The sequence below is a fragment of the Penicillium angulare genome (genome assembly GCF_028827245.1).
Source record: "Penicillium angulare strain IBT 27051 chromosome Unknown utg000007l_segment0_segment0, whole genome shotgun sequence".
In the NCBI taxonomy this organism is placed as follows: domain Eukaryota; kingdom Fungi; phylum Ascomycota; class Eurotiomycetes; order Eurotiales; family Aspergillaceae; genus Penicillium; species Penicillium angulare.
Window position 1 is genome coordinate 618,915 of NW_026623166.1, and position 25,855 is coordinate 644,769.

A 25,855-nucleotide genomic window follows, 5' to 3' on the forward strand; every position below is an offset into this window, starting at 1 on the left:
CACCATCAATCATCTTCGACGATCGCGCATGTCTTTGTTTCTCATCCCGGTCTTTACCTCTGTCTCCTCTAAAGATCCATCTCAACCAATCTGGACAAATTCGTCCCACCTACTTGACCGCCCTCTTTTTCTCTTTCCCTTTCTTTCCTCATGTCCTAATTTCCACCTCCACCTCCATTCTCTATCCACTTTTCCTTTTCCTTTCATTCCCATTCCATTCCCATTCTCATTAACATCTCCGCGTCGAAACCTCTCCGAAACCCTGAAAAAAAATCAATTTAATCTTCACCTGCTCCTAATCGTCTTCTACCCGTACCCGCCTCTTCTATGTTTATCTCCGTTTGCTACCTTACCTGTTATTTCTTCCTGAGATATCTTACGGTCGACAATGTGACGTGGACATGTCACTTATCGGAGTTAACTAAATACTCAGACGATACTTCTACCTAGTGGATAGGTATGATATGGTCAATTTATTCTCTTGTAAAGATATCTAGTGGCAGATTGGATTGAACTGTAGTTGTACCTATAGTTGTACCTGTAAATGCAATTATGGGCGAATCCAGTCTTTGGTAACCCATGCATATACTTGGATACATAATCTATAGATCCACTGGTATTGCCTGGGCTACATACAGCCCGAGTCCGAGTCGAAGAACATACTGGGTAGGTCCATACTAAACAATTGAATCATATACAGACAGGTCATATAAAACAAAATAAATAAAATTCAAGTCTCATTCATTCATCTCGAAACTCGTATCATACCATATAAGCACATCCAGTATCATAAAATCGCGTCTAAACACAAGAAATACCAGCACTAGTACCACTCATACTTGTTCGTGTCCGTGCTCGTGCTAAACAATGTACAAAAATAAAGAGACGCCGATATGACTTTTGTACAATGAAACCCACGGTCATTAGCACAAAAAAAAGAGACTCAAGGAAAAAATAGCAGTGACAGTAGAGAAAATAGTAAGGAAAATAAATAAAATGAAGAGAAAAGAAAAGAAAAGAAATGGCGTTTCAATAACCCATCTTCATATGAGGTATGGGAGATAAAACAGAAGAAATCCATAATGCAGACAGACGTGACGTGACGTAGATGTGGAACAATGCAATGCAAGACTCCGACTTTCATGCATGTAGCAAGATAAGCAATGCAAGCGTCCACTGAAATAAACAATAACGCCGGACAGAGAAGATAATATAATCTCCGTATCATGCGAGGTCGCTGCTAAAGATAAAAAGATGCAGGCGCCATGGCTTGGCTCGGCTTTGGCTTGGTTTTGTTTTGTTTTGTTTTCTTTGGAGAATCAACAAGATGCAATAGAGGGTATCAATCAATGCTATCGTCTAGATTCACTGTATCGTCGGGGTTAACAGCAGAACGACGTCTTAGTGCAAATCTCCGACTGCCTAGACTATTTGTTCGGAGACGTTGTTGTTGGATAGGAGTGTAGCTTGTGACTGTTTTGTTGGATGGGGCACTGATGCGAGTTTGAGAGGGTTCCAGTCGGGAGGAACGGGAATTTTCCTCCGGTCCCGGTCCAGAATTGGAATTGGGCGTTGTCGTGGTATTTGATAGACCAGGGGAAAGACCGTAGCGGCGTGATCCAGCTTGGATATTGGATCTTGAGGTTGCAGGGGAGTAAACGGCTGGTGTCATGTAGCTTCGCCGAAATGGGATCCCAGTCTGGGATAGTGTGGAGGGTGTTCGAGGTTGTGAGGCTGATACTTGAGGAGTTGATGGAGGGTATTGTGGTGAGCGAGGAGTTATGCCTAGTCCCTGGTCTTGCTGGACGCCGGAGATAGAACGAGATACAGATACTGAATGGCCCCTGGAGACCCTTTGTCGAGGCGAGACACTTTGCGCAGGGCTTGGTGTGCCTATTTCCGTCATGGCTCGTGAGAGGGCGCGACTATTTGGATTCGGGGTCTCGGCGCCGTCTTCTTCGGTAGGTACCCTGCGACTACGCATTGATGTGGAGATGCGGTGAAGACGGCTTGGAGGGGTAGGTAGGTTCGGTGATTGGGCCGATATAGATTCAATGGTAGACCCGGGACTAGGATTGGCTAGAGATGCTCTGCGCGCTTCGAGGCGACTCGGAATACGATTGGTGCTATGGCGTAGCTCAGATGCTTCAGGCTCGTGGCTTGTAGCTCGCTGGTATGAAGGTGTTGGTGCTGGCGCTAGCGAATCAGCATCACTCTTGCCATTTGTCGATCGCTGGAATTGTGATGACGGACCCTGGCTTGAAGAAAATCGACTTCTTCTGAGCTCCTCATCTGTCAAAGATAGACAGAGCTCAGTGAGACTACGACACACACTATCGGCCTTGCGGCGAGCATGACGCTCGGACGACGAACTGTACCCTCCATTCACCACAGAGACGGTGCCTGACGGAGCTGTACTGACGCCCAATATTGTGGAAAGAGCCAATGCATCTGTGATCGTCGCCTCTAGCGCCGAGTACACGTCACTACTCAAGACCGACTTTGCCTTGGCCAATGCTGACTGCAGAAGAGGGTGCACGGGATTCTGTGCAGCGTTTTCCGCCTCCGTAGATGGACTGCTCACTTTGCGGTGGTGTCGAGGTGAAGTAGACATAGCAGTCATGGTTGTAGCAGCAGTCCGAGGCCTTTCGTTAGCTGCGCCTGAAATGGCCGCTTGAGAGGACGGGGGTAGTTTCCCTGTCAACTCTAGTTTGCGAATGCGCGATTTCAGATCATCTAATTCGTCCCAGACAGTCGACGGCGCAGTAGTGGATAGTGTAGATTCAGTTCCGTCTAGTCGTGACTTCTCTCCGTCACCGTGGGCGCGCTCGGTAACTTCTGAAGTTGAAGGTTGTCGACTTCCCCTGACGGTAGAGAGACCGGAATTTCGATGTAAGCGCGATTCATGTAAAGAGGCTCGTCGCTCACGATGTTCTCCGTTTATGGCAGGCGAGCGCGGCGATGTCTCAGGGCTGGCGCGACTGAGTCGGCTGCGAGGAGCGCCAATTGTAGATCGCGCACCTGACGTCAAGCTGGAGTAGCGGAAGCGATTTGGATCATCGAGAGGGTGAGCCGAAGCCGCTGGAGAATAAGGGGTAGAGCTATATGGGATTGTAGGAGAGTCATTTTGTGAGGAAAGCAAGGGGCTTTCAACATTATTGGGGCGATGATCTGGGGAAGGGGTTGATTCATTCTGTTCGCGAGTGGCTGGCGACCGTAAACTTCCACTGGAGTAACCTAATCGCGACTGTTCATGAAAGAGAGATTGTTAGCTTGCTTCAATATTTCCCTTGTTTATCACCCAGGAGCTCCGAGAATCGTTCGATTTCAAAGTTTGTCCCACGGGTAGTGCGCCATGGTCTCCTGAAAAAGATTGCGACCATGTTACGTCGTGGGAGAGGGAGGGGAGACTTACACGTCTAAAGTCCGACCGACCCAGCGATTCTCGACGGTCAGTATCAGTCTTTGCGATGTTCAAGAAGATATCATCATTTCTAGGACGAGGCTCGTCCATCTTCACATTCGACTCAGAGGTAAAGCGAGGGGCAGCGTTCAAGCTACGACGATGCCCGCTGGGCAGCGTTCGAGTTTCGGAGTATGCCACGCTCGATGGCATGATGCCGTTTACATCAGGGCGGAGCGCGGAGCTGGGATCTTGGATTCGTCGCTCGGCGACATTGGGGTTTGAAGGGAAATCTTCGATCGCAACTGGAGCCGAATGACGATTCAAAGCTGAATGATCCTGGAGGCTGGGGAGGAAGCTTGGGACGGATCGACGGGACCGGTTGAGTCCCCTGGGGGTCAGAGTGTCAGGAGCAGGCGTTTCACGGGTGGTTGCGGTGGAGCCTTTAGGCCTGCCGGGCGCGACGGGCTCGATAGGTTTAACGGGTTTGTGCAGAGAGGATGGTCTAGTGTCGAGGTAGTCGAGACTTGAAAGATTGGGATAATCAAGACTGGCGCACCAAGTGACTCTTTCCTTGCCGGACAACAAAGTCATGGTCACGGTCACGGTCACCTGGTCACCGCTGCTTCCACAAGGTTCAAGTTTCCTTGAAGTCACCGAATATGCATCGTGGATCACTGCGATGCAAGTACAAGGATAAACAGCACGAGATGGGAGAATCGACCTGTCAGATTCGACGGAATTCTAGTGAGCTTCTTATGGTTTCAAGGTTATTTGGGTGTTTTAGTCCACTTTCGCATAAAATGGAGCCAGTGCAGATGGAAATCATCGTGGCTGGGAAAATTTGATTACGGGCGAGGCCCGTTTGGGTTGGGCGTGAATCCTGGATGGTTTGGTTATTATCATTAATAATGAAAGTGACTGTTTGGATTTGTGTGTATAGATGATACTACAGTCATGGATATAGTATGTGGATGTAGTCTCGTGAAGATAATACTGGAGATACTACTACTATGTAGGTACAGGGCTCAGGCTCTATGTAGATGACACCAACTTTAATTCACATCCAACATCAACACACCACACTCAAACTAAGCTAGTAATAACTAAGATTCCCCGTTAGATTCAACCTTTTCCATCTCCAAGATCAAAACCCTCTCATTCCCTTTAATTTCCGTTAATTACCCACAACAAATAAATAAAAGATCCATGGAACCACCACCGTTCGAGCCATGGTCAACCTCATAAATATGGAACCAGTCCGATTACTCCGAGTCCCATCTTCTACCAGAAAAAAAAAAAAAAAAACAGCCCTGCAGTGGATAAACAGGATACGATTGATTCTTAGCTCAGATTTCTGTCTCTGGTACACACTCTAGTCTGTCGTGGTGGGTTTCTTTTCCACGTGGCTGACGACTTGTCCTGGGGAATCATGGTAGATCCAGTAAAATCAACTGCTTGGTTCAAGTTCCAAGTCAAGATCTCACTATAATCTCCGAGTTATCCGCTGTCACTGGGGCAGGAGAAACACCGGGTACTCTTCCATGGTTCTATTGAATGTATAACTCGGAGATTGTGGTATATCCCCGAGAACACGATGCTTCAAGTTCTGTTAATCATGTAGTTCTAACCTTGGAAAACTCAGACTGAACAGGTATATACTGTAGATCTAACTGTGTAGGCAAGACCTATATTGGTAATAGTAAGCAGACGAGTATGTTAACTTCAGCTCATCAATACTTAGAGTGGGCATTTACTGTACATAGCTGAAGATAAAAAGTGGCTCGGCTCCATAGTGGCGCAAGTAAATAAACTAGGGTTCCTTGAGGCGTGAGTGGCAAGCCTTAGAGCAGTTAGCAGTTTCAGAACCTATCACGACATGACTCCGTAAACAGTCAAGACACGAAGCAGACAGCTTTAACCATTCAAGTTTCGGTAATAACATTAAGGATTGGATCTACCATGGCTGAGTCTGAGTCTGAGTCGAAATAGTCAAGTCCTCGTGTGCTGAAACAAACTTCAAGTTGAACACCGTGTCCGCGACGAAGGTGGAACTTGGAACCTTCCAACTGGAACTGGAGCCTCGATGTACCAAGTATAGATTTACATGATTTACATACACTGCGAGGGATACATACTACATACAATGTGCAGCTGATCTCCATGATGCGGGGCTACTAATGTACAATACGTACCAGATCACAGTCACAGTCACAGTCACAGTCACGGCGACAACCTTTAAGCACCAAGACTGTATAGCCGAGCATCAATGTGATACAAAACTATTAATATACTATACTCGCGGCATCAACCCTGGTTGGCCGGTGAACGAAGATCTAGAACAACATTTCTCCCGTCGGCGGCTGTCAAGAACCAATAAACAATAATAAACAATATAGAAGAAGTACTGTATATTGGCTGGCCAAACAGGAACAGGGGTAAACGAGGAGTAGGTGAGGAGGTCGAAACAGACACGAAACAGAGCCAAGAAACAACGTAAACGTCAGCCGCCGTGTCGGTAGGGGGTAATGCAGATAGAACTATGCGTAGACTCCGTACAAAGGTAAGATTTCAAGTTATTTTTAGAATAGAATTAATTTGGATTTGGATTTGAAACAGGTACTGTTCATCAGGAACTGGTGCAATTTACCCCGTACATGGCTATTGGATGTAGCTGATACAATTTGTCTGAAACGACGGGAAAGAATATTGGGACGGCTGGGAGGATTCAGGATTGAATTAGAATTACATAGGGAGTGTACGAATGCACGGAGTACAGTTAGACACTCACTCCACATAAGTGAAATGCGGTGAGATAGAGAGCAGGACTGTGCTTTTTACTATTATTTTATTATTTTCCTTTCAATTCGCAGATCTTGGTTATGGGGGCCATTAATCTTGGAATCGTGGACTAGACGAGATAGGCACGGAGAACAGTAACCCTCTTCCTGCTCCTTTGTCGGAACCCTAAGTAACGAGGGAGTGGACAAGAATCAGAACAAGGACAAGACACAAGACACTATCGATGAACTGGGGATAGTGTATAAATCCCCAGCCCCAAGACCAAAACCCCAAGACAGGACAGGACCACGAATCCACCTGAATCCTTGGAACACACCAGCCTTCAAACCATCATTCTACCATTCCACGTGGAAAACCCCCCGCCGATCAGACTCTTTGTTCTTCTTTTTGTTCTTTGTTTCGAGAGGATCCGCCGATTTTCATTTTCAGACTTTACTGTAAACAGACTATTGATGATGTGCAAGATGTGCAGTTCTTTTTCCTTTCTTAAATAATATACATTCTTACCACTGCGTAGATCTGTCCATAGTGTACTCCGTGTACAGTAAGTCCAGGAAGCACTCATGAGGTCATGATGGGTGAAAATCCAATTGTGGAGGAGAACAAGTGCAGCTGAAGCACGATATTGGAAACGAAGATCAATTCTGTTCATGGTAAAAAATAGATTTGAAGGCTATGATAGGTTGATGTTGGCTCCACCAAGGGGGCACTAGTGCCTACTAGTGCGGGATTGGTGTGTTTCAGGATGGAGCGAGATCCATTGAATCCATTTGCCTCCGGGGTTTCAGATGATGGAATCGGCAAGAAATCGAACATGAATCCAGTTAGTGTATGATTTGATTATGCATGGGAGGGAAAACCTGTATCTTATCTGCACATACATGTACAGCAGGGACTTAATACGAAAGACGAGACTATTTTTATCTTTGAAGTCAACTTGGAGTACTTACAGCACCTAGTATACTATTCAGTCCACGGCTATACCCCCAAAGCTCGATGTCTAGTAGTAGGGGCTGAATGTTCAAGGCTGAATATTCAAGCTGAGAGTATAAGTACTCCGTATTCCTGACCTCGTCCATGGTTCTCATCCTCCTGTTCCCACCGTTCACCCGGTGTGCCGTGTTGACTCGGCCACTGCGAACAGAGAACCGTGCACATCCTACTCGCAGGGACGGGTCGGATAGGACCGAATTTGGAATTTCTCGAATCACATAGCCCTGCGCCTCCCAGTCCATCCAGTCAACCCAGTCAACGCGCAGTTATCTCCACTGGCCATCCCGTCCGTGGTGTTTGTGTGTGTGTTTCTTTGGTGACTGCTGTACAGTAATTTGTGACTGTAATTTTTTAGAATTTTCTCGACTTGCCACTAGAAGAAAGAAAACTCCACTTACTTCCCTCCCGAGTGTACTAGATCGGAAGGAATTTGGTCCAATGGTAGGCCAATCCTCCTGCTTCGCATGTAATAACATGTGAGAAACACGAATGCTTTCCCCCAAGGCTCAGAAGGCTCGGCTGTGGAAGTGGGTATGAGTGGGACCGGCCATTTCTATTTTTCTAAGTGGTAAAAGGAATAAAAAATGAAAATCAAATAAAAATAAATCCTGTGTTCGCCTCGCAGAAACATAACAGAGTACACAGAGTACAGTAGAGGCTACAGTGCTGGGGGATCTCTCAGCGTTTCTCGTGTTTTATTGCACCCCTCATATTCTATACATAGTAGCCAAACGAGAAAATGAACATTTTATTTTATTTTATTTATTTCTCTTTAATAGGCTGTCCTAGTGGACCTTCATGCCTGTTACGCAGCTTAATCACCTCGGGGAGGGGGGAAGGGCCTCTCATTTGCGTGGATTTGGCGCCGACGCAGTACAGGCCCGGTACCAGGCAGATACTGGCCAACGCCCCCGGCGGCTAAAATTAGAGCTTTATAGTACTGAGAGTTACCTAGCTAAGAGGCCTCAGTTACAGTACCTGGTATTGTGTCGAGCAGTCTTCCCCACCGTAATAATTACAGTGTGGGCCTGAAATCGGACATCTCGACTTCTGTAACATGTATCAGCGACTCCATTAACTTAGTTCCCATTCCCCAATTTCCCATTAAAAACATGTAAGGGTCCAAGTTACCTGCTTCTCTGGATTTTGATTCTTGATTCCTTTATTCCTTTATTCCTCTCCATACTCCCCCCTCTTCGTCTCCCTCTATACAAACTATACACACCTTTTACCGCCTTCTCTCTCTCTCCTTTCATCATTTCCCTGTTCCCCGGAGGAACATCGAACATCAACATCCTTTTGGCCCCGAATCCCCCGACTCGCAAAAACCCCTCTATCTTTAACCTTAACCTCGTTCGATTCGCTTGCTTTCCGGTCATTCCTTCGATTTTCACCTTCAAAATTTACCGGCTTTTTTATAAACTCAGAAGGGAAGGGAGAAAACAATCAACGCTGCCTCTTCTTCTTTCTCCTCCGGCACACTATACATCCCTCATCGAAGTATCTGGGCTGTGAGTTTTGGTATGTGATCAACTTTCCCTTTTCTTCCTCCCTTTCCAATCCATTATACATCTCAATCATGTAATACCTTTCCTTCTTCTTTGTCTATTGTTTCATCTCCTGCAATATGACTCGTGCTTGCACATTGTGTTTCGTACTGGCTTGCCGATCATTGGTTTCGGCCCTTGCATTTATCGCACCCGCCACCCTAGATCTCCGCGAACTCCCTCAAACGAACAGCAAAACTAACCTCCAATAAGATTCTTTTGCGCCGGTAGCAAAACATCCGAATGTCCTAGCTTCTTCCTGTGCATCCGTGCCAACCTTCTGTCTCTCCTTCTCCCTACAAATCATCATCTGGTGGGGACTATACAACCGCCTTTCAAAATATCCACTGGGGTCAAGCCATGCCGGTGCAAACCAGTCCTCCGTCCTTCCCGGACTCGTTCCCTTCGTTCATGTCCGTATATGGTGGTCTACAACCCCGATTCGAGGAAGAAACATCCTGTCACTTGCACCCTTCGCCTCATTTCCCGATCAATTCTTCTTCGAGACGTCTCCATCCAACCCATCGCGAAAGCGTCTCCTCATCAGCATCCGCCTCCACTGAATCCTCTCCAACAACCACGATCTCACCATTCGACTCACCCTCCGGTGGGGATATCTCGCCCAGTTCATCTCCAGAGTCTCCCTCGGCCATGCCCCTGTCATATCCGAAATTCACGCCTCCTGCCCGCGCCCTGGAAGTAGCTACGAGGCCAACAATGTCCGACAGTTCACGGTTATTGCCTACCCCGAAAACGGCGCGTCCGCCTTCTCCCGGGCGTCGCGCGCGCAATTCAAAGAATTTATCCTTGCGAATGCCCCCGCCAACAAACTCCAGACCTCCCATCGCTACAGCGTCATTAGTGGAGACATCCTCGTCACATCACCTTTCTGCCCCGCTATCTCCAATCCAGATCCCCCAGAAGAGCAACCGACGTCGTCCCGCAGGCCTAACGATCCAGACTCCTTCATTCAAACAATCTTTCTCTGGATCGGAAATTGTTCCGCCAACTCCAACTCTGACTCTGGGACGCCAATCTCTACGACATGCAGAATCATCACCTTCACTCGCCTCATTTGCATCGCCTGGATTTGCTCCCCGAGGTGGTATGTCGCTGCCTCCTCCACCATCGCATAACGGCCTCCGTCGCTTTTCCGAAGACGCTTCTTCTTCCCTCGCATCAATTGCCGATGAGGGCACAACGTTTTCTACCCGCGTTCTCCCCGGCTTAGAGGAAGAGGATGATCACCTTGACTCTCGTGAATCGACAAAAAAGAAGGAACGAGGTTATCCTGAGGGACCTATTCGAATTCACGACGAAGGCGTATATCTATATCTGGAACCGACCGCAGAGGAGGCATCGGAATTCGATACCGTGATTAATGTCGCCAAAGAAGTTCGTAACCCTTTCAACAAAGACCAAACCGAGAAAAACGACACTGTAATGAGCACCTGGCGAAACGCCTCCATGGCCTCTAAGCGATTTTCCATCGAAGACCCCCAAACCGCCATGTCTGAAGTATCTTTCAAATCCGCCTTCGAATTCCTACCCTCAGAGTCTGAATCTGCGACCCCGACTACCCCCACTCCTAAATCTGCCACGATACCAGAGTATCTCCACGTTGCGTGGGACCACAACTCTGAAATCCTGGACGATTTGCTACCACTCTGCGAGCTTATCGACCAGCGTATTTCCGAGGGTAAGAAGGTTCTTGTTCACTGCCAGCTCGGCGCCAGTCGATCCGCATCACTCGTTATTGCGTATGGTCTGTACAAGAACCGCCACCTGGACTTCAACTCCATGTACGAAATGGTCAAGGGACGAAGCCAGTGGGTTGGACCTAACATGAGTCTGATTTACCAGCTCACAGATTTCCGAGGCCACTTGATGCGTGGATCACCGTCAAGACCTGCTCCTCGTGAATGGTTTGTCCAAAGTGGTCGACGATGCTCTGAACCACAATTAACACGGGAAGAGCGAGCCACTCGAGACGAGACCCCCCGACCACCTTTTCGCGGCCTTTCACAAGCTCCTTCAATGGGCTGTCTGTCCATTCCGTCTTCGAGTCCCGCTCGTCCTAAAACCAGTGACAACGGGAATAGATCACCAAAACGCAGCCTCTCACCACGTCCTTTGCCATTCAGACAAAAGTTCCAATCTGTGGGACTTGCTTCGGGGCGTCCTCGGGGTATTCCACGCAGCGTGAGTAGCTGTGATCCACTCGTTCAAAGAAACGTATTCGTCCGCGATGCCCCAGAGATCGGAGCTGGGTTATTTTCCCCTCGAACATCAACCTTTCTCTCTCCGCCACCTATACCTCCACCATCTCGCGGAATCGCTCACGTAGCAGACGTCGCAAGCACGGTAAACCATACCAAGGAAACAGCCGATCCGAGATCCCCTCCACCACCAGCTGGGGGCGATCGCATGATCATGAGGAACATCGACGAGTTCCTGTAATTTTATTGCCTGGCCCCCCTCCCTTCCTCTTGCTTAAGCTTGACCTTGACCATAACGTCAACGAAAAAGGGGCGAGGGGCCTTAAACGATTTCTACGACCCGACATTTTGCATGTCTTTCATACTCCTATGGGATCATTCTTTCACTGCCAGGCGTCTTTACCACGCCTTCTTTTCAACCATTTTTTTTGCCCAGTCTCTCATACCCCTTACCTGACTGGGCTGATGATTCCATGACCAAAGCGGGCTTTGCTGTCGCTCATCGCTTTTCAACATTACATTTCCATTTCGTTTCCATACCACCTCATCATCTGGCTTCACGCCAACACCACCTATCGCTATTACTATCACTATTTATTACTTCCCATCATACCACACATTTCCTTGTTCTTGCTTCTGCTTGTACTTCATTTGTCCATTTCCAGCGTCGAATGAAAAATGCAAATGCGAATACTAGGGTCACCCGAGACTACTCTCTCCCGGAACCCGGTAACTGTAATATTAGTGAGGAGGATGACTCGGCCTTTTATTTTTGTTATCTACATCGATTTGGTTGGCCACCAAACAAGCACCTTTCGCTACATTACCTATTTCCTTTCTTGTTTTCTTTTCTTTTCGTTCTCACCTTGTCGACTGGCAAGCTTTCGTTTCTTTTTCTTTTTCTTTATCTGATTTCTTTTTGTTTTATGGTCCGTCTATCCGTGGACCGAGATGGTATACTGGATATGGGCGGATTGAAGGAACGACAAATACCCCCTGTGCGCAGTCAATAGAAATGGACAGCTTCGAGCTTAATCTTCTTCTCTTGTAACCATGTAGCAGCAGCCTATCCATTACATTAAAGTAGTCTAAAATTTTATAAATAATTATAAGTCCACTAACTATTATACACTGGCAAATCTCTACTTAGGTATAATATCATCTAAGCCTTTCGAATTACCTTAGTAAAGGTATTACGAGAGAAATAGACCGATGTTTGGAAAAACTATTGGAAAGACGATTGGTTGTCTTAGTATAAACACTGTAGGGCGGAGGTAATCAGATACAGATCTCAGATAAGACAAACTCCGCACTCCCGCAAATTTTCTCCAACAACCACCACTCACTTGGGCAAGAAACCTATAAAATGGCCGAAGAACATCCAACATACCTCTCACCTAGTGAACTAGGTTCAAAAGACTAGTATGTCTCTCCCTTCGACCCTCCAAACACAACCCATTCGAATCAACTTAACACAACCCAACCCCATCTACCCCTCCACCCCACCAAAGCACATCATGATACCTAAACCCATACATAAAAATCACCCTCCTCCTCAATTCAACTAACCAATCCTACCTACAGCTGGGAAACCTATTACGCCCGCACACTAGCACACATCTCCACTGAAAAACCAACCCAAGATGCAAACACAACCGCAGCCGATTCAGATGCAGATGCAGACTCCGACTCAGACGACTCCGTAAACGACGAAGACGACCCCGGCACATCATGGTTCTCCGAACACAACGCCCCCGAAAAGGTCCTCCGTTTCTTAACATGCTCTTCATTCCCGCTTTCAGCTCGCAGCAAAACCAACAAGGCTAGAAGCCCAAAAAGCAAAACGTCAAAAGCAAGCATCCTCGATCTTGGAACGGGGAATGGAAGCATGTTAGCCCTTCTCCAGAAGAGGGGTGGATATACCGGGAGGATGGTTGGAGTTGATTACTCTGCACAATCTGTGGAGTTAGCGAGGGAGTTACAGCGTACGAGGGGACATTCTGCTTATCATTCTGGGAGTGAGGATGAGGAGGATGAGTCTTCCGAGGAAGGAGACGAGGACCAAGAAGTACAAGGGGAAGGATCCGAATCTGAAACCTCCCCAATTCAATTCGAAGAATGGGACATTCTCTCCTCAACTGCTACACTATCACCAAATGGATCCCCAGTCGCACTCTCAAAATCACCCGAAGAAGAAGGAAAACTCCCCTGGTTCCCCTATAAAGAAGGAGGCTTTGATATAGTTCTCGACAAAGGAACATTCGATGCAATCTCACTCGCGGACAACGCGAAAGAAACCAATGTTTGTGAACGGTACCCGTCTATTGTACGGCGTTTACTTCGAAACGGAGGATATCTAATTGTTACGAGCTGTAATTGGACGGAGGAGGAGCTTGTCAAGTGGTTCACTTCTGTTGATGGTGATGGTGATAAGTTGGGTGTTTGGGGACGGGTTGAGTATCCGCGGTTTAGATTTGGGGGGGCTGAGGGACAGGGTGTTTGTACGGTGTGTTTTCAGAGGGTTGTTTCGAGTTCTTCATAGTATTTATTTTGGTTGAGTTGTGTATAAAGGTATACTGGAACTGCTCTAGTATGGTTGATATAATAAGTTAGGGCAAGCATCTTGGCAGCTATACCTTGCCTTGCAGTATCATAATATTCATTTCTTAAGCTACCTGAGATTGAGTAGAAAGATCCATGAAAACATCTCATCGTCATCATCATAATCATAACCATAAGCTCATTAGTATGCAATGCAACGCAATGCAACAGATCCATAATCATAACCATAACCATCATCAAACAAATCATAACGATCGTAATTCACACCTCCCTCCTCTTCAAAACAGCAACAACACACCACCTCTTCCTCTCAAGCGCCCCCTCAGCACCACAAGCCCACCACTCCCTTCTCCTCTCCCTCCCATCAGCATCCTTCTCAACCACGTCCCTCTCCCAAATCCTCTCAACCACAAACCCAAACTCATCAGCCGTATCAAAAAAGCTTGAAACAACAGCACGACCAGTATGAAAGCTTGAAACAACCCATACCTTTCCCTTCGGCGCAAGGAACCAATCCATACTCGTACAGAGATTCTCATGCTGAGACAGCATCCAGTAGCAATCTGCTGCGATGATGCGTGTGAATTTTCCTTTGTTTTCAGCTGCGAAGGTATCGGAGAGATTCCCCCATTCGTGCGGGTGGATAGAGATATCGGTAGATTTTGTATAGGTTTTTGTGTTTGTATTTGATTCGATGTTGCGGAGGTTATGAGATATGTTGAACTGAATTGCGCCTTTTAGGGCAGGTGAGGATGGATGGTCTGTTATCGTGACGGAGCATGCGTTGGATAGAGCACATATTAAAGATGAGAGACCAGCGCCTAATATGGTTAGAATTCAATGTACTCAAACTTGAAGTTGAAGTATAGATCTGTACACCGTATACAGACCCAAATCATACATACCTGCACCAAGCTCCAGTACATCTTCACCCCGTACACTCCATATCTCTTTCGCTTCTTGCAAAGCATCATCATCAACAAAATACTCCGGATCATTCAAATCATCCTTCGAATCACAAGCAGCAAGCTCAACACCCTCCGCAACAACCATCCCAGAGCTCCATAAGAAATGCGCAAAAAGCTTCCGTCCCTCTTCGGCATTATTTTTCCCATTCCCATTCCCGTTTCCCTGCCCGGTAACAGCGGAGCTTGAATCAGTGCTCTTGTTGTTCTCCGGGTAGGAGGGGACCATGATTTCTAGCTCCCCATAGCGCGGTGAGGAGTAGAGGAGGTGTTTGCCTGGATCACCGTGGAACGAGGGTGCATCATCTGGGAAGAGATGTGGGAGGAATGCACCGAAGAGGTCTTCTGCGTCGTCGGAGCTTTCATCTTCCTCTTCTTCTGTTTCAGGCTTTGAGTCTTGGTCTCTGTCTGGTGTTGGCGCTAGTGCAGGGATTCTTGCAGAGGTGTGATTGCGGCGGGGCAATGGGCGTAATCGGGAATGAAGCATGGTGGTGACTTTGCTTTGTATCCGGATCTTTGACTGCTTTTTTTTTGTTTCCAGTTTTTCTTATGAGTAAAGACTGGCTAGGCCGGTCTAGATGTTCCTTTCCTTACCTGAAAGGCAAAGGCAATTGAGTTGTACCTTTCATCGTAGTGCAATTGTCGGATCGGTGAAGCACAAAATCACCAAAAAAGCGTTTGCATTGTTTGTATTGCGTCACAGTGGGGAATTGGGGCTTGAATTGACAATAAGACGCAATGCGAGACATGGAGGAGTTTCATATGATTTCATTGTTATTTATTTTTAGTTTAAGATAAATCAATAGTTTCGATCCGATTTAAATATTTCTGTTCTGTAAAGAATTTGAAAAAGCTTGGATTATTATTTTTGCTTTTGCCTTTCTTTCCCTCTTTTATTCTTTTCTGCAGAGCTGAGCTAGAGATCGGCATCAGCCACGTCTCCCTTCAGGGCTGTCAGCCGCAGGAACCCATGTTTCTCAGGAATGGAATGCCGAGGAGAATGTGCCAGAATGTCTTGTTTCCATGGTAAGTGAAGGGGCCAATACAGTACAGTAACATTGCATGCCTACTGCCTACTATATGTATGTACTAGTAAGGGCCGTGGGCAAGTAATAATTAGCCCTGGAGTCTGTGTGTATCTGTGTGCGTGCCTGTGGCTGGATCTGGACCAGCAGGGCAGATTAGGTGGTATTTATTATTTATTATTATTAATATTAAATTTATCTCGAGCTTGAACAGTCGGGGTAAAGATCCTCCTCGGCAGCGCTAGTGCGCGGGCTGATGCGACGAGGGGATCTGATCGTCGATGGGCCCTGGCGTGGAATTAAATAGAGCGATTTGATTCAGGATATCTCCGAGCAGGTGCAGGATTTGGAAAGGAGCTAATTGAGGAGTATAATTAGGTGTTAATTTTACCAAACATGATTAATCATTGATCTGTGTGACTATCTACAATTCTACTATCTGTGTTCTCTATATTGGTTATCAGTTATCGGGCTGCCCAACACCAAGGTGGATAACTTTTTTATTTTTATCTGATATACCGAATGTAGATTCAGAACATTGGTTTCCAACCTTGGAAATTTCCCCAGTCACCTCAAGTCTGTAATTGGCTAGTGTGTAGGACTGTAAAAGCTAAGTACTGAGTACATACTCTAAATAAGGGACTCTATATCAAATCTATGTAGTGTGTACCAAGTACATACATTGCTTGATCACCTGATCCCGTGACTTCTCCTATCAGGTGCACACAGCTCTCCCAAAGACTTCTTCCCACTTGAGATACCCGTGTGTTGCCCCGTGTCCACTTTAATTCCACTTTGTTCCACTGCCCGGTTCTCATCCATTTGTGACATCATGGGCTCCACTTAGGTCATGTCCTAGACCGGTCTATCTACCTGCAGGTGATCAGGTCTGTTCGTGCGCGCCTTTGCCCAAGTACTAATGTACCATTGTACCTAACAGAACTTGCCATCGCCCCCTCTACAGGCTGAAACCACGAGGTACCGAGTGACATGAAGCGGAGTTGTCAGAGCGTAGTAGTTCTGTTTTGTCGGGAAACCACTTCCTTATTCATTGTTCCTGTGATCCTGGCGGGTGATCGTCAGGCAACAGATGTTCCCAGAATTCATTCCATTACAAGTCATTCCATTCCAAGAAATTACTGTGTAATAATAGAACAGAAAGCAAGTATAAAGAAGCTATTGTCCTTGTTTTTTGGGGGCACCTTTCCCCATTCTTCTCTGCCTAGTCGGACGATCCATGGGTGTGTATCTAGGCTATCCCAAAGCCGGGAGACCCTGAACTTTGCCCTGTACGCCCGGGTCGTCCAAGAGAAAGGGGGCACAGGGGATGGACCATGCCTAGCTAGCCCAGCAATATAACCCTACCTAGGACTTGACTCTCCTGCCCTCCCGGATTCATTGGGGTAAAATGATCTTAGAATCTAGCTGTTGTGGATGTAAATTGATGTTGCGCGGTGTCCCGTCACATTGAGGAGTGTATGGTCCGGCATCGCAGAAGCGAAGTGGAGCCATGGTTATCGCATCATCCCCCAGGGCCTTGCGAACGCACACAAATGTTATAGACATTCTTTAAAAGAAGCAGCATAGACAGCTCAACATACAAGTCACAATGGAAGGGGAATAGAAAGATACAATAATACGTAAAAAGAACCCCAATAAATCAAATCCATAATAAATAACACCCAATCCTAGGTTCTCCGAGTGTTACGAAGATCGCCCCCCGCATGCTCAAAGGGAAAAGCCCCCGCAAAGCGCAATGAGCGATTTTGGTGGGCCACACCATACCGGATGCCTTGTACCAGTTTCTCCTTCCTTTCTCCTCTTTTTTTTTTTTTTTTTTTTTTTGGGTCTCTTCCTTCTCTCTCTCCTCATCCTTGCTTCTTTACTCTCTACATTTACCTACTTCTCTTTCCTTCAATAGTTCCCTCTCATTTGAACTTTTTCTTCTTCACTTCCCCCCTACATCACTCCCGACCACGTACGCAACTACTCCCGCTATTGACTCATTAGTCCCACCACTCCCGAAAGCCACTCCGCGTCCTTCTACCAATTTCCACCCGGAATTGAGCCCGATTCTCAACTGTAAGGACTTTCAAAAAATCTATCGATTGCCAGAAAGTCCTTCACCATGGCCTCTTTCAAGGTATGATCAATCATGCAGCCCGACAACACCCCAGAAAACAAGGAGATGGAGAGGGAGTGAACGTTCCTCGGAAACTTGGGGCAGACAGAGAGAAGAGGGGGTGGAGAGAGTGTGAAAGTCGTTAGTTGTTCTCATACTAACGATGTGGTCTTCTGGCCCGCACAGGAATTGTCTCTCTCGCGTCCGCTTCCCAACCCAGGCCAGCGACAACACTCTCACTCGATCTCTCTGGGTGCCGTTAATTCGAATCACCGCGTGACCCGCCGAAAGAGTGTCACCACCGCTGCCGCCAATGCCGCCGCCGCAGTCGCCGCTTCGATGAAGGATGGCGAGGCCGCTTCCTCTCTACCCATGGGCACTCATCGTCGTAGCCTTGGGGGCCGCAAGGGTCTGGAATCCACTTCTGTCGGGGCCACATCGGGTTTCAGTTCATACTTGTCGCGAAGTGTAAACAGCCCCAGCCAGGAACCTCCGGTCGCTCGGAAAGGTTCCCCAAGTGGCTCCGAGGATGACAGCAAAGCCCCCAAGAACCGTAACCGTCGCACTAGCGAAGGTGCTCAATTCAAATCTGTCGATGGAAAACGTCTCCCAGCTGAACTCCGCTGTGAACGCTGCGGAAAAGGGTATAAGCATGGCAGCTGCTTGTCCAAGCATATGTGTGTATCCCCCATGTCGCCCGGCCGTTTTCTTCTTGCTCGTTCGGGAGCATGCGCCATGTCGGCTCTGTGCAGGTCGCCCTCGTGGTCATTCAACTCCCCGTCATTTCCCTCTCCCCTTTTACGCATCTCATGATTTATCACCTTTTTTGTATTTTTTATTTTATCTCTACCTATCACTCCTCCTTGTCGGTGACATTCGGTTGACGATTTCTTGTTTTCGTGGCGTCTTAGGTGGGAACATAACCCTGCATGGGCTGTTACTTCGAAGCTACTCATCTCCAAGCACCAGCAGGTGCAGTTGTTGGAGGCTGCCACCGTACTGGTTACTATGAACGAAGTCGATCCCGAGAACCCTGAAGCCGACTCCGAAGTCTCCTCCGCATCCCCAGATGCCTCCTCCGATGTTCGCGATGGCATGAGCTCCGCTGAAACCACCCCACCCCCGATGGACGAGGAAGAAGACGACGATTTCGAGATGTCCGGGATGCCAACCAACTGGACCAAGCGACCAAGCGTTAGCAACGCCTCCGCCTTCTCCCGATCCTACCAGTCGATCCCCTCGAGCTCCTACAACGACAGCGCCCCGCTCCACTCTCCTGCCTTCTCCCACTTCCGCCAGTCCAGCATTGACACCCGTCCATCAACTGCTGACACCCGACTGCACGAGGATGACGAGGCTGAGCTTGCCGCCGCGATCGGCCTGTGCAACTTCGGTACTCCCCGCACAGGGCCAGTCTCTCTTACCCCGGATGTCCCCCCTGTTCCTCCACTGCCAGCTCGTTACCTGGACTCCAGCAGCCACCCCAGCAACCAGGGCTCCGTTCTCGGCCAGTCAGGTCCTATGAACGAAGCCTACCGTCGAGAGTCCAACGCCGACATGTTCCTCTCTGTCTCGGTCAACCCATCACTGTCATACAAAGTGTCAGATGAGCGCGGACCCCGACGTGACCCCAAGGTTTCTGAACCTCGTCGTCACAGTCGCAATGCAGACGTGGACTTTGGCAGCCGCACGGCTCCAGCAGATGATGATGATGACGGTGTTTTTGGACGCATGGAAGAATAATTGGATTCATTCCCTTCCAATCCTGTCTGTCCTGTCCTATCCTCTCTATTCTGGGCACCATCAGGTCACTAGTACCTCATTGAGTTCATTGAGTTACCATTGGCCATTTTCACGACGCAATGCACGCGCTTGAGCGTTTTTTGTTTGGGAAATTATTTACAATCTTAACGTGCATGCTGCATAATGAAGTAAATACATGCATACCGTTTTCAGTCTCGTTTTCGTTTTCAACCTAAACATTGGACAAACACTCGACCTCGAATTCGGTAAATGTATCGTATTTCCTCCGCACAGTATGTCTTCTAAATATTTCGGGACCTTACCTTTACAATTCTTCGAGGATCCCATGTATCATGTTTCCTTGGCCCTCTGTTCTGTTCCTGTTCTGTTCTGTTCTGCTCTATGCCTTCTTGTCTGATCGTTTTCTACTTTTCCTTTTTCTCTGGAAACATTACAAATGGTCCTTAATCTGGCCGGCGCATATCATATCCCATATCCCATATCCCATCCTATACCTATCTGTTTGTCTCTGTTCTTCCTAGTTACGTCTACGCCCGTTCCCGTTCCTATTCTCTTCTCTCCTGTTTCGCCACGAACATAACATATATCCATACCACCTACACCTATCTATCCTCTTGGCCCTCGTCCGCTCTCTTCTATACTTTCGTTGTCCCCACGCTCCACGCTCTCTCACGCTCTTCTTCTCCCATGTGTACTCAATGATCCTGGACGGGACGTTATGAATATAACTTATGAAATCAATTATGTGCCAAGTAGACTGTCCAATGGACGCCGCTATAAACAGTAATGATAAAATACAAGAACAGCTTCAATCGCACATGTGCATACTCATTGATTCTACTGATTAGTACAGCAACTATGCCCGAAGCCCATCAATCTACCTCTTACCCAAAACCCGCAGAATACATATCCATACAACCAACTCAAGCTGAAATATAAATAACCGCAATAAATCAAGAGGCTGTAACGAGCCTTCATTTCATTGGGGGTAAGAATACTAGTAAAACTATCGAAAATATTCATCATGGTGGCCTTCCCATCCCACGAGAAATTCTAACATAAACTTGAACCAGCGGCATCTAAAGTTGCAAAGAGTGCTGGTTCAAAACCCCTAGTCCCTCGGCCCATGATCATCGCATCATGATACCCATACTCAACTCAACTCAACTCAGTTCAGTGATGCAAATAATTAATCAAGAACTTGCTTCAGAGCCAGGCTGAGGCACCATTCTCACAGCCTTATCGATTGCTTGAGCAACGTGTTTGACATTCGAATTGTTCACTATAACTAGTTACTTAGTCCTCTCCATGCTAACAAATAGAAGAACCCGTCCCAGGCTCAAACTTGAACTTACAACCCGGAATCGACAATCTTCCCGATTTCAAGATGTAAACATGACTTTCGGTCTTCATGCTCTCCACCTGCTCCGCACTAAGACCAGTGTACGAAAACATCCCGATCTAACCAACCAAGCAACCACCCAGTTAGCTCACAAACCCCAAAGATAAAGATAAAGAAAGGCCTCACCTGAGTAAGAATATGTCCCCAGTACCCTGGCGTACCCAGCTCAATCAACTCCCTATGCAACTTCTCCCGCTGATCCTTCATTCGAAAACTCATCTGACGAACATCTCTCAACCACCATTGGAACCATGCCCTATCATCCAGAATCTCAGTGACTATTTTCGCTCCTCGTCGTGGTGGCTGGGAGATCTGTCCCCGTTGCAGATTGAGAAGGTGACCTTTCACTTTTGCTTCTTCGGTAGGTGATTTCACGAGAATGTGGAAGACGCCGACACGTTCACCGTAGAGGCCCATGTTCTTTGAGAATGATTGGGCGGCGGCTAGTTCCATCCGAGATGAGAAGTGAATCAGGGCCCAGGCGTCGTGGTCGAGATCTCCTGAGGCGAAGCCTTGGCTGTGTTATTCATTGTTAGTTTCCGAGTTCCATTTCAACACAATAGCAATAGCAATAGCAAGCAGGCAAGAAAGAAGGAATGAGATGCTCGCAAAGTAAAATCAAGTCAAGCAACTTACTATGCACAATCGAAGAAAGGAAACAATTTCCCATCCTTGCAAACCTCAGCAATCCTCTTCCACTGCTTTCTCTTTGGATCAACACCAGTTGGATTGTGAGCACAAGCATGAAGAACAATCACATCTCCAGATTTAGCTTTAGTCTCCAGCATCTTAAGCATATTCTCAAAATCGAGACATTTGTTCATCGCATCCCAATAAGGATAATATTTCACCTTGACTCCCACCGAAGTCCAGATATTGGCATGATTCACCCAGCTAGGATCAGATAGCCATACAGCCGATGGTTTGAGTGATTCAGCTAAGAAACGAGCACCAAGGAAGTTCGCACCTGTTCCGCCGACTGTTTGTACGGAGATAATGGGGTTTGATACATCTTTTCGGTACCCAAACAAGATATCTCGTGCTTTGTTGTAGAATGGGGCATACCCTGGGATGGGGAGGTAATCGTAGCGATCGGTGTCTTCTGCTGCGGCGATTTGCTTTTCAATCTGGCGGCGATGCTGTTAGTAGGGTATTCGGGTAGATTGTATTGTGCTGTGAGATTGATGAGAGGTAGACTTACTTTTATGACTGTGGGTAGGGGCCATGGGAGTCCGTCGCCGTCTCGGTAGATACCTGATCCTAGGATTACCTTCGTGGAGGCAGGGTCGGCTGCGAACTCTTCTTTGAGGGCGTAATGGGGGTCAAGTGGGATGTCATCGATGTTTGAGAAGTAGGATGGGTTTGCGGCGATTATGTTGGGTGGAAGTTCATATTTGGGTGAATAGTCGTCTTCGATGGGGTCCATTTCTGTGGCAATCTTTGAGTCCTGTGAGACTCTTGGAAAGTTGTTAAGGTGTGTTTTCAATGTTCTTGAAGTGTAGTGAAGATGGTGTTGGTGTTGGGAGGCAAGAAGAAGGGAGGTGTAAGAAGTGAGGTGCGAGTGAATGAGCAAATTTCGAGTCAATTCACAGCACAAAACAAACACTGGTTTAATTGTTATTTCAGAGAAATATCCAACCCAAACAGGCAGCAGACACCGGGTGCGCACTCCAACGTTGTCGAACTCTCTGGAACTTTGGAATGTCACAACTGCCATAACATATCAGGTCCTAGGCAGCACATCTCCCGGACACACTCCATCTACAGAATTCGACACCTTTCAGTTACAAAGATATGCTACACAGCAACTGAAAGCACTAAACGATTTAAATTTCAACACAACGAAGAAGTGCCGTGGTTACATTGGAAACCAACAGAAGTATATTTGCACGTGACGTAAAGACCGATGACAGGAAGTTTACACCTTTATGTTCAGTCTATAGAGTATTTTTGCCATGCGTGAAGTGTTGAGTTCTGCTGTTCTTTTGAAGCAGCTTTGCGAATTAGTTTATATCACCTCGCGTGTAGATTTAAGTAGTATAGGAGAAGGAGAAGTCATAGCATCAATCGAGTACATATCAACAAGCTAAGATATTGGTAAAAACAACATGTGATGCAACGATAAAGCTTCAAGTTGAGCAGACAAAATAATTGACTCATTTATAGTAGGGTTTTCCCTGGTTTGAGGGTCTGGATTTTCCCTAATCAGTTATCTCTTCCTAGAGACTGCGCATTACCACCCAGGCATTTCTCTCACTTTCCAACTCCCACCAACAATCTTTTCGAAAAATCATCCACTCCCATCTTCGCAAGCTATCATCCCAAGAGCTTCTCTGACTACTATTATCCACCGGCAACTTACTCACATACGTGAAGCCCCAAGCAACATCACCACCAAGAATTCTACACGATGTCGATGTCAGTGCGATCCGCTCTCAAGCAACACAACGGCGTCATTCGCCTAATCGAAACCCACGATCCATTCTCCACGGAAGTTATTCGAAATACAGGAGAAGATGAGCCATCCTTCGAAGGTGTATGGATCAGTGGCCTAACTCAAACGACCTACCTCGGAATCCCAGATACCGAACTCATATCTCCCCTACATCGCTCGAGCATGAAGCTACCTTACTCCAGGAACGAAAATGCTCTGTGTGCTGCATTTGATGCTGATAGCGGTGGAAAAATCGTGGACGCTCTAGCCTTGAAAGCCTTTCTGATTCGTGAAGGAGTCTCCATGATCATAATCGAGGACAAGGAATTGACGGCTCCAGGAACGAAAGTCAATTCCCTTCTATCCGCAGCTGAACCCCAGTCTCAAGCCGATCCCTATGAGTTTGCCAAGAAGATTAAGGCCTTCAAACAGGGACCCGTCGATATCTATGGTCCCAGTGACAGTGACTTCATGGTTACCGCTCGGATCGAGTCCTTCAACTTACGCATTGAGAAAGATGATCTAATGGAGGAAGCTGCTTCTGTCCAGAGAGCCCTCGATGATGCACTAAAGCGGGCTGATATCTACACAGAAGCAGGCGCCGATGCCATTATGATCCACAGCAAAAGCAAGAATGCTTCAGAGGTACTGGGCTTTCTCAGAAATGTTCGGCTGGTTGACAAAACCACGCCTTTGGTAATTGTACCGACTACTTACTGCACCACATCCCGCCAGACCCTTATCGATGCTGGCGCGAATATCATTATCTATGCAAATCATTTGATGCGGGCAAAAGTCCAAGCAATTGAACCCATTGTGCAGAGCTTTCTTGCTGCGAATCCGGAGCTATTCTCCAATGATGAGAAAGCAAAAGCTTGCCTTGATGCTAAGAACTACGGCTGTCTTCTACGGATTCTGCTCGAAAGAGACTTTGAGGATGGAAAGAACGAGGAGGCCAAGCGATTCTTAGTTGCTGCGCAGAAGAGCGCCATAGAAAATATGAGAAAAACCGTTGAGGAACTGGCGATGGGAACTGAATCTGGGTGCGAGGCTGACGAATATATTATCACCGTGAAGCAGTTACTGGGCATCAATGCCGTCGAGGTAGCAAAGCCCTATAGCTGAGGCTCATTCCTCTAGGATCTTTCGAAAATGAGAATTTTCTTTCAGATATCACAGTTTAATCTCATAGTCAAAGATAATCATTAACGATCTCCACATTGAACCAATACTTACAAGGTCTTTAAAATTTCATTATCAAATAATAGTACACCACTGACTAGCAGCTCTTCCATTTGCGATCTACCATAAATCACCAATAGTTCGCTTTTCGATTGTAGCGCTAGCGATAGATCTAGGTCTTTGCAAGCTTCAAAGTTTACCAATGGGCGTGTCACACCTTATCTCAACAACTGTAGCAATCTCGTCGTTGTTGCCTCATAGACTGTATTGTGTTCACTGCACTCGGTCGATTATTTCAAGAAACAAATGCTACCTTGCCGCTTGGAGCCGTCTCATACCTACGCAAACTGATAGTAGAAAACATACTAAGTTCACAAATAGGACCTAACAGCACATCTGGGCTGATAGAGTTAATGGTTTACATTGATATTGTTGTGGTACTTGATATCTGCAACATCCCACGAATATGCCAAAATGCGGGGCTAGAATCCTAGTGAAACCAGTTTGACATACACGAATTTAGTTAAACAGACTACTTTAAGTTTGTGAAGAGCCCCAGTAGTAGAGATTACAGTTACTCAAGCTTTGGGATCAAATCTGGAGCTATGATGTGATCATTTAAGGTGTCACGCATGGAGCTTGCTCTATCACGACGTTGCAGTGGACCAATCTGTTCAGGGGGTGCTTAACTTGACATCTTCGACCTCGATAGCTATTGGATGTCTCTTCAATGTCTTCAAAAAGAACATTTGATCTCTGTACTTACAGCCTTCCAGCCCTATCGACCCAAATTCATCTAATGGCGAGTTCAGACATCACGATCGAAGAAGGGAAACATAGTTCTCCTTCTCCAGAGAGGCTCACGCACCTGGACGACCAAACAATAAGACTCCCCTGGTCTTGTTTGGCAGCTTCATATTTATGTCTTTGTATTTGCTACTTCATATCATACCTAGACATGAATGCAGCAACAGCAGCTCTACCCACAATTTCCAATGCCTTATCCGCAGAAACAACTATCACCTGGGCAGGAACTGCCTTTCTCCTCGGAGTTACGGCATTTCAACCTCTATACGGTCGTATATCTGATATATCCGGACGAAAGCCAGTATTACTTCTATCTATTGCTTGTATCATGATTGGTGATTTGCTTTCGGGGCTAGCTAAAACCCCAACCTGGCTATATGTTAGTCGTTCCATCAGTGGAATTGGGACAGGGGGAACAAGTTCCCTTGTCTCGATCATAATCAGTGACTTGGTCAGTTTAAAAGATCGAGGGAAATACCAGGGATTTGTGAGTATTGCAATCGGTGGAGGAGCTGTTACTGGGCCTTTTGTCGCAGCCAGTCTTATACAGAAAGGACCTGATGGATGGCGATGGGCCTTTTGGGTCCCGTCTATTCTTGCTTTGATATGTGTATTTTGTCTTTTGATT

At 46.9% G+C, this 25,855-nt stretch overlaps 8 protein-coding genes across 8 annotated transcripts; 5 read left to right on the forward strand and 3 right to left on the reverse strand.

The window, feature by feature from the left end:
• Positions 1-1,342: 1,342 nt before the first annotated feature.
• N7478_009493 (putative LPXTG-motif cell wall anchor domain protein) lies at positions 1,343-3,997 on the reverse strand (the record flags this gene model as incomplete). Its single annotated transcript, XM_056925707.1, has 2 exons — positions 1,343-3,247; positions 3,416-3,997. 2 exons carry the CDS (start codon positions 3,995-3,997, stop codon positions 1,343-1,345), a joined length of 2,487 nt encoding a protein of 828 aa, XP_056775077.1.
• Positions 3,998-9,105: 5,108 nt separating this feature from the next.
• dspD (putative protein-tyrosine phosphatase) lies at positions 9,106-11,205 on the forward strand (the record flags this gene model as incomplete). The annotated part of the gene is made up of 1 exon (XM_056925708.1): positions 9,106-11,205. The coding sequence occupies one exon, from the start codon at positions 9,106-9,108 to the stop codon at positions 11,203-11,205; it is 2,100 nt and encodes a 699-aa protein (XP_056775078.1).
• A 1,125-nt stretch (positions 11,206-12,330) lies between these two features.
• Positions 12,331-13,506, forward strand: N7478_009495 (putative S-adenosylmethionine-dependent methyltransferase; the record flags this gene model as incomplete). Its single annotated transcript, XM_056925709.1, has 2 exons — positions 12,331-12,386; positions 12,549-13,506. 2 exons carry the CDS (start codon positions 12,331-12,333, stop codon positions 13,504-13,506), a joined length of 1,014 nt encoding a protein of 337 aa, XP_056775079.1.
• A 281-nt stretch (positions 13,507-13,787) lies between these two features.
• Positions 13,788-14,978, reverse strand: N7478_009496 (putative nicotinamide N-methyltransferase; the record flags this gene model as incomplete). Its single annotated transcript, XM_056925710.1, has 2 exons — positions 13,788-14,347; positions 14,432-14,978. The coding sequence occupies 2 exons, from the start codon at positions 14,976-14,978 to the stop codon at positions 13,788-13,790; spliced, it is 1,107 nt and encodes a 368-aa protein (XP_056775080.1).
• Positions 14,979-17,644: 2,666 nt separating this feature from the next.
• Positions 17,645-19,381, forward strand: N7478_009497 (putative C2H2 finger domain protein; the record flags this gene model as incomplete). The annotated part of the gene is made up of 3 exons (XM_056925711.1): positions 17,645-17,659; positions 17,825-18,315; positions 18,550-19,381. 3 exons carry the CDS (start codon positions 17,645-17,647, stop codon positions 19,379-19,381), a joined length of 1,338 nt encoding a protein of 445 aa, XP_056775081.1.
• Positions 19,382-20,595: 1,214 nt separating this feature from the next.
• Positions 20,596-22,230, reverse strand: N7478_009498 (Aspartate; the record flags this gene model as incomplete). The annotated part of the gene is made up of 5 exons (XM_056925712.1): positions 20,596-20,684; positions 20,758-20,863; positions 20,931-21,321; positions 21,441-21,943; positions 22,006-22,230. 5 exons carry the CDS (start codon positions 22,228-22,230, stop codon positions 20,596-20,598), a joined length of 1,314 nt encoding a protein of 437 aa, XP_056775082.1.
• An 81-nt stretch (positions 22,231-22,311) lies between these two features.
• N7478_009499 (uncharacterized protein) lies at positions 22,312-22,699 on the forward strand (the record flags this gene model as incomplete). The annotated part of the gene is made up of 2 exons (XM_056925713.1): positions 22,312-22,347; positions 22,397-22,699. 2 exons carry the CDS (start codon positions 22,312-22,314, stop codon positions 22,697-22,699), a joined length of 339 nt encoding a protein of 112 aa, XP_056775083.1.
• Positions 22,700-23,214: 515 nt separating this feature from the next.
• N7478_009500 (uncharacterized protein) lies at positions 23,215-24,363 on the forward strand (the record flags this gene model as incomplete). The annotated part of the gene is made up of 1 exon (XM_056925714.1): positions 23,215-24,363. One exon carries the CDS (start codon positions 23,215-23,217, stop codon positions 24,361-24,363), a length of 1,149 nt encoding a protein of 382 aa, XP_056775084.1.
• Positions 24,364-25,855: the final 1,492 nt, after the last annotated feature.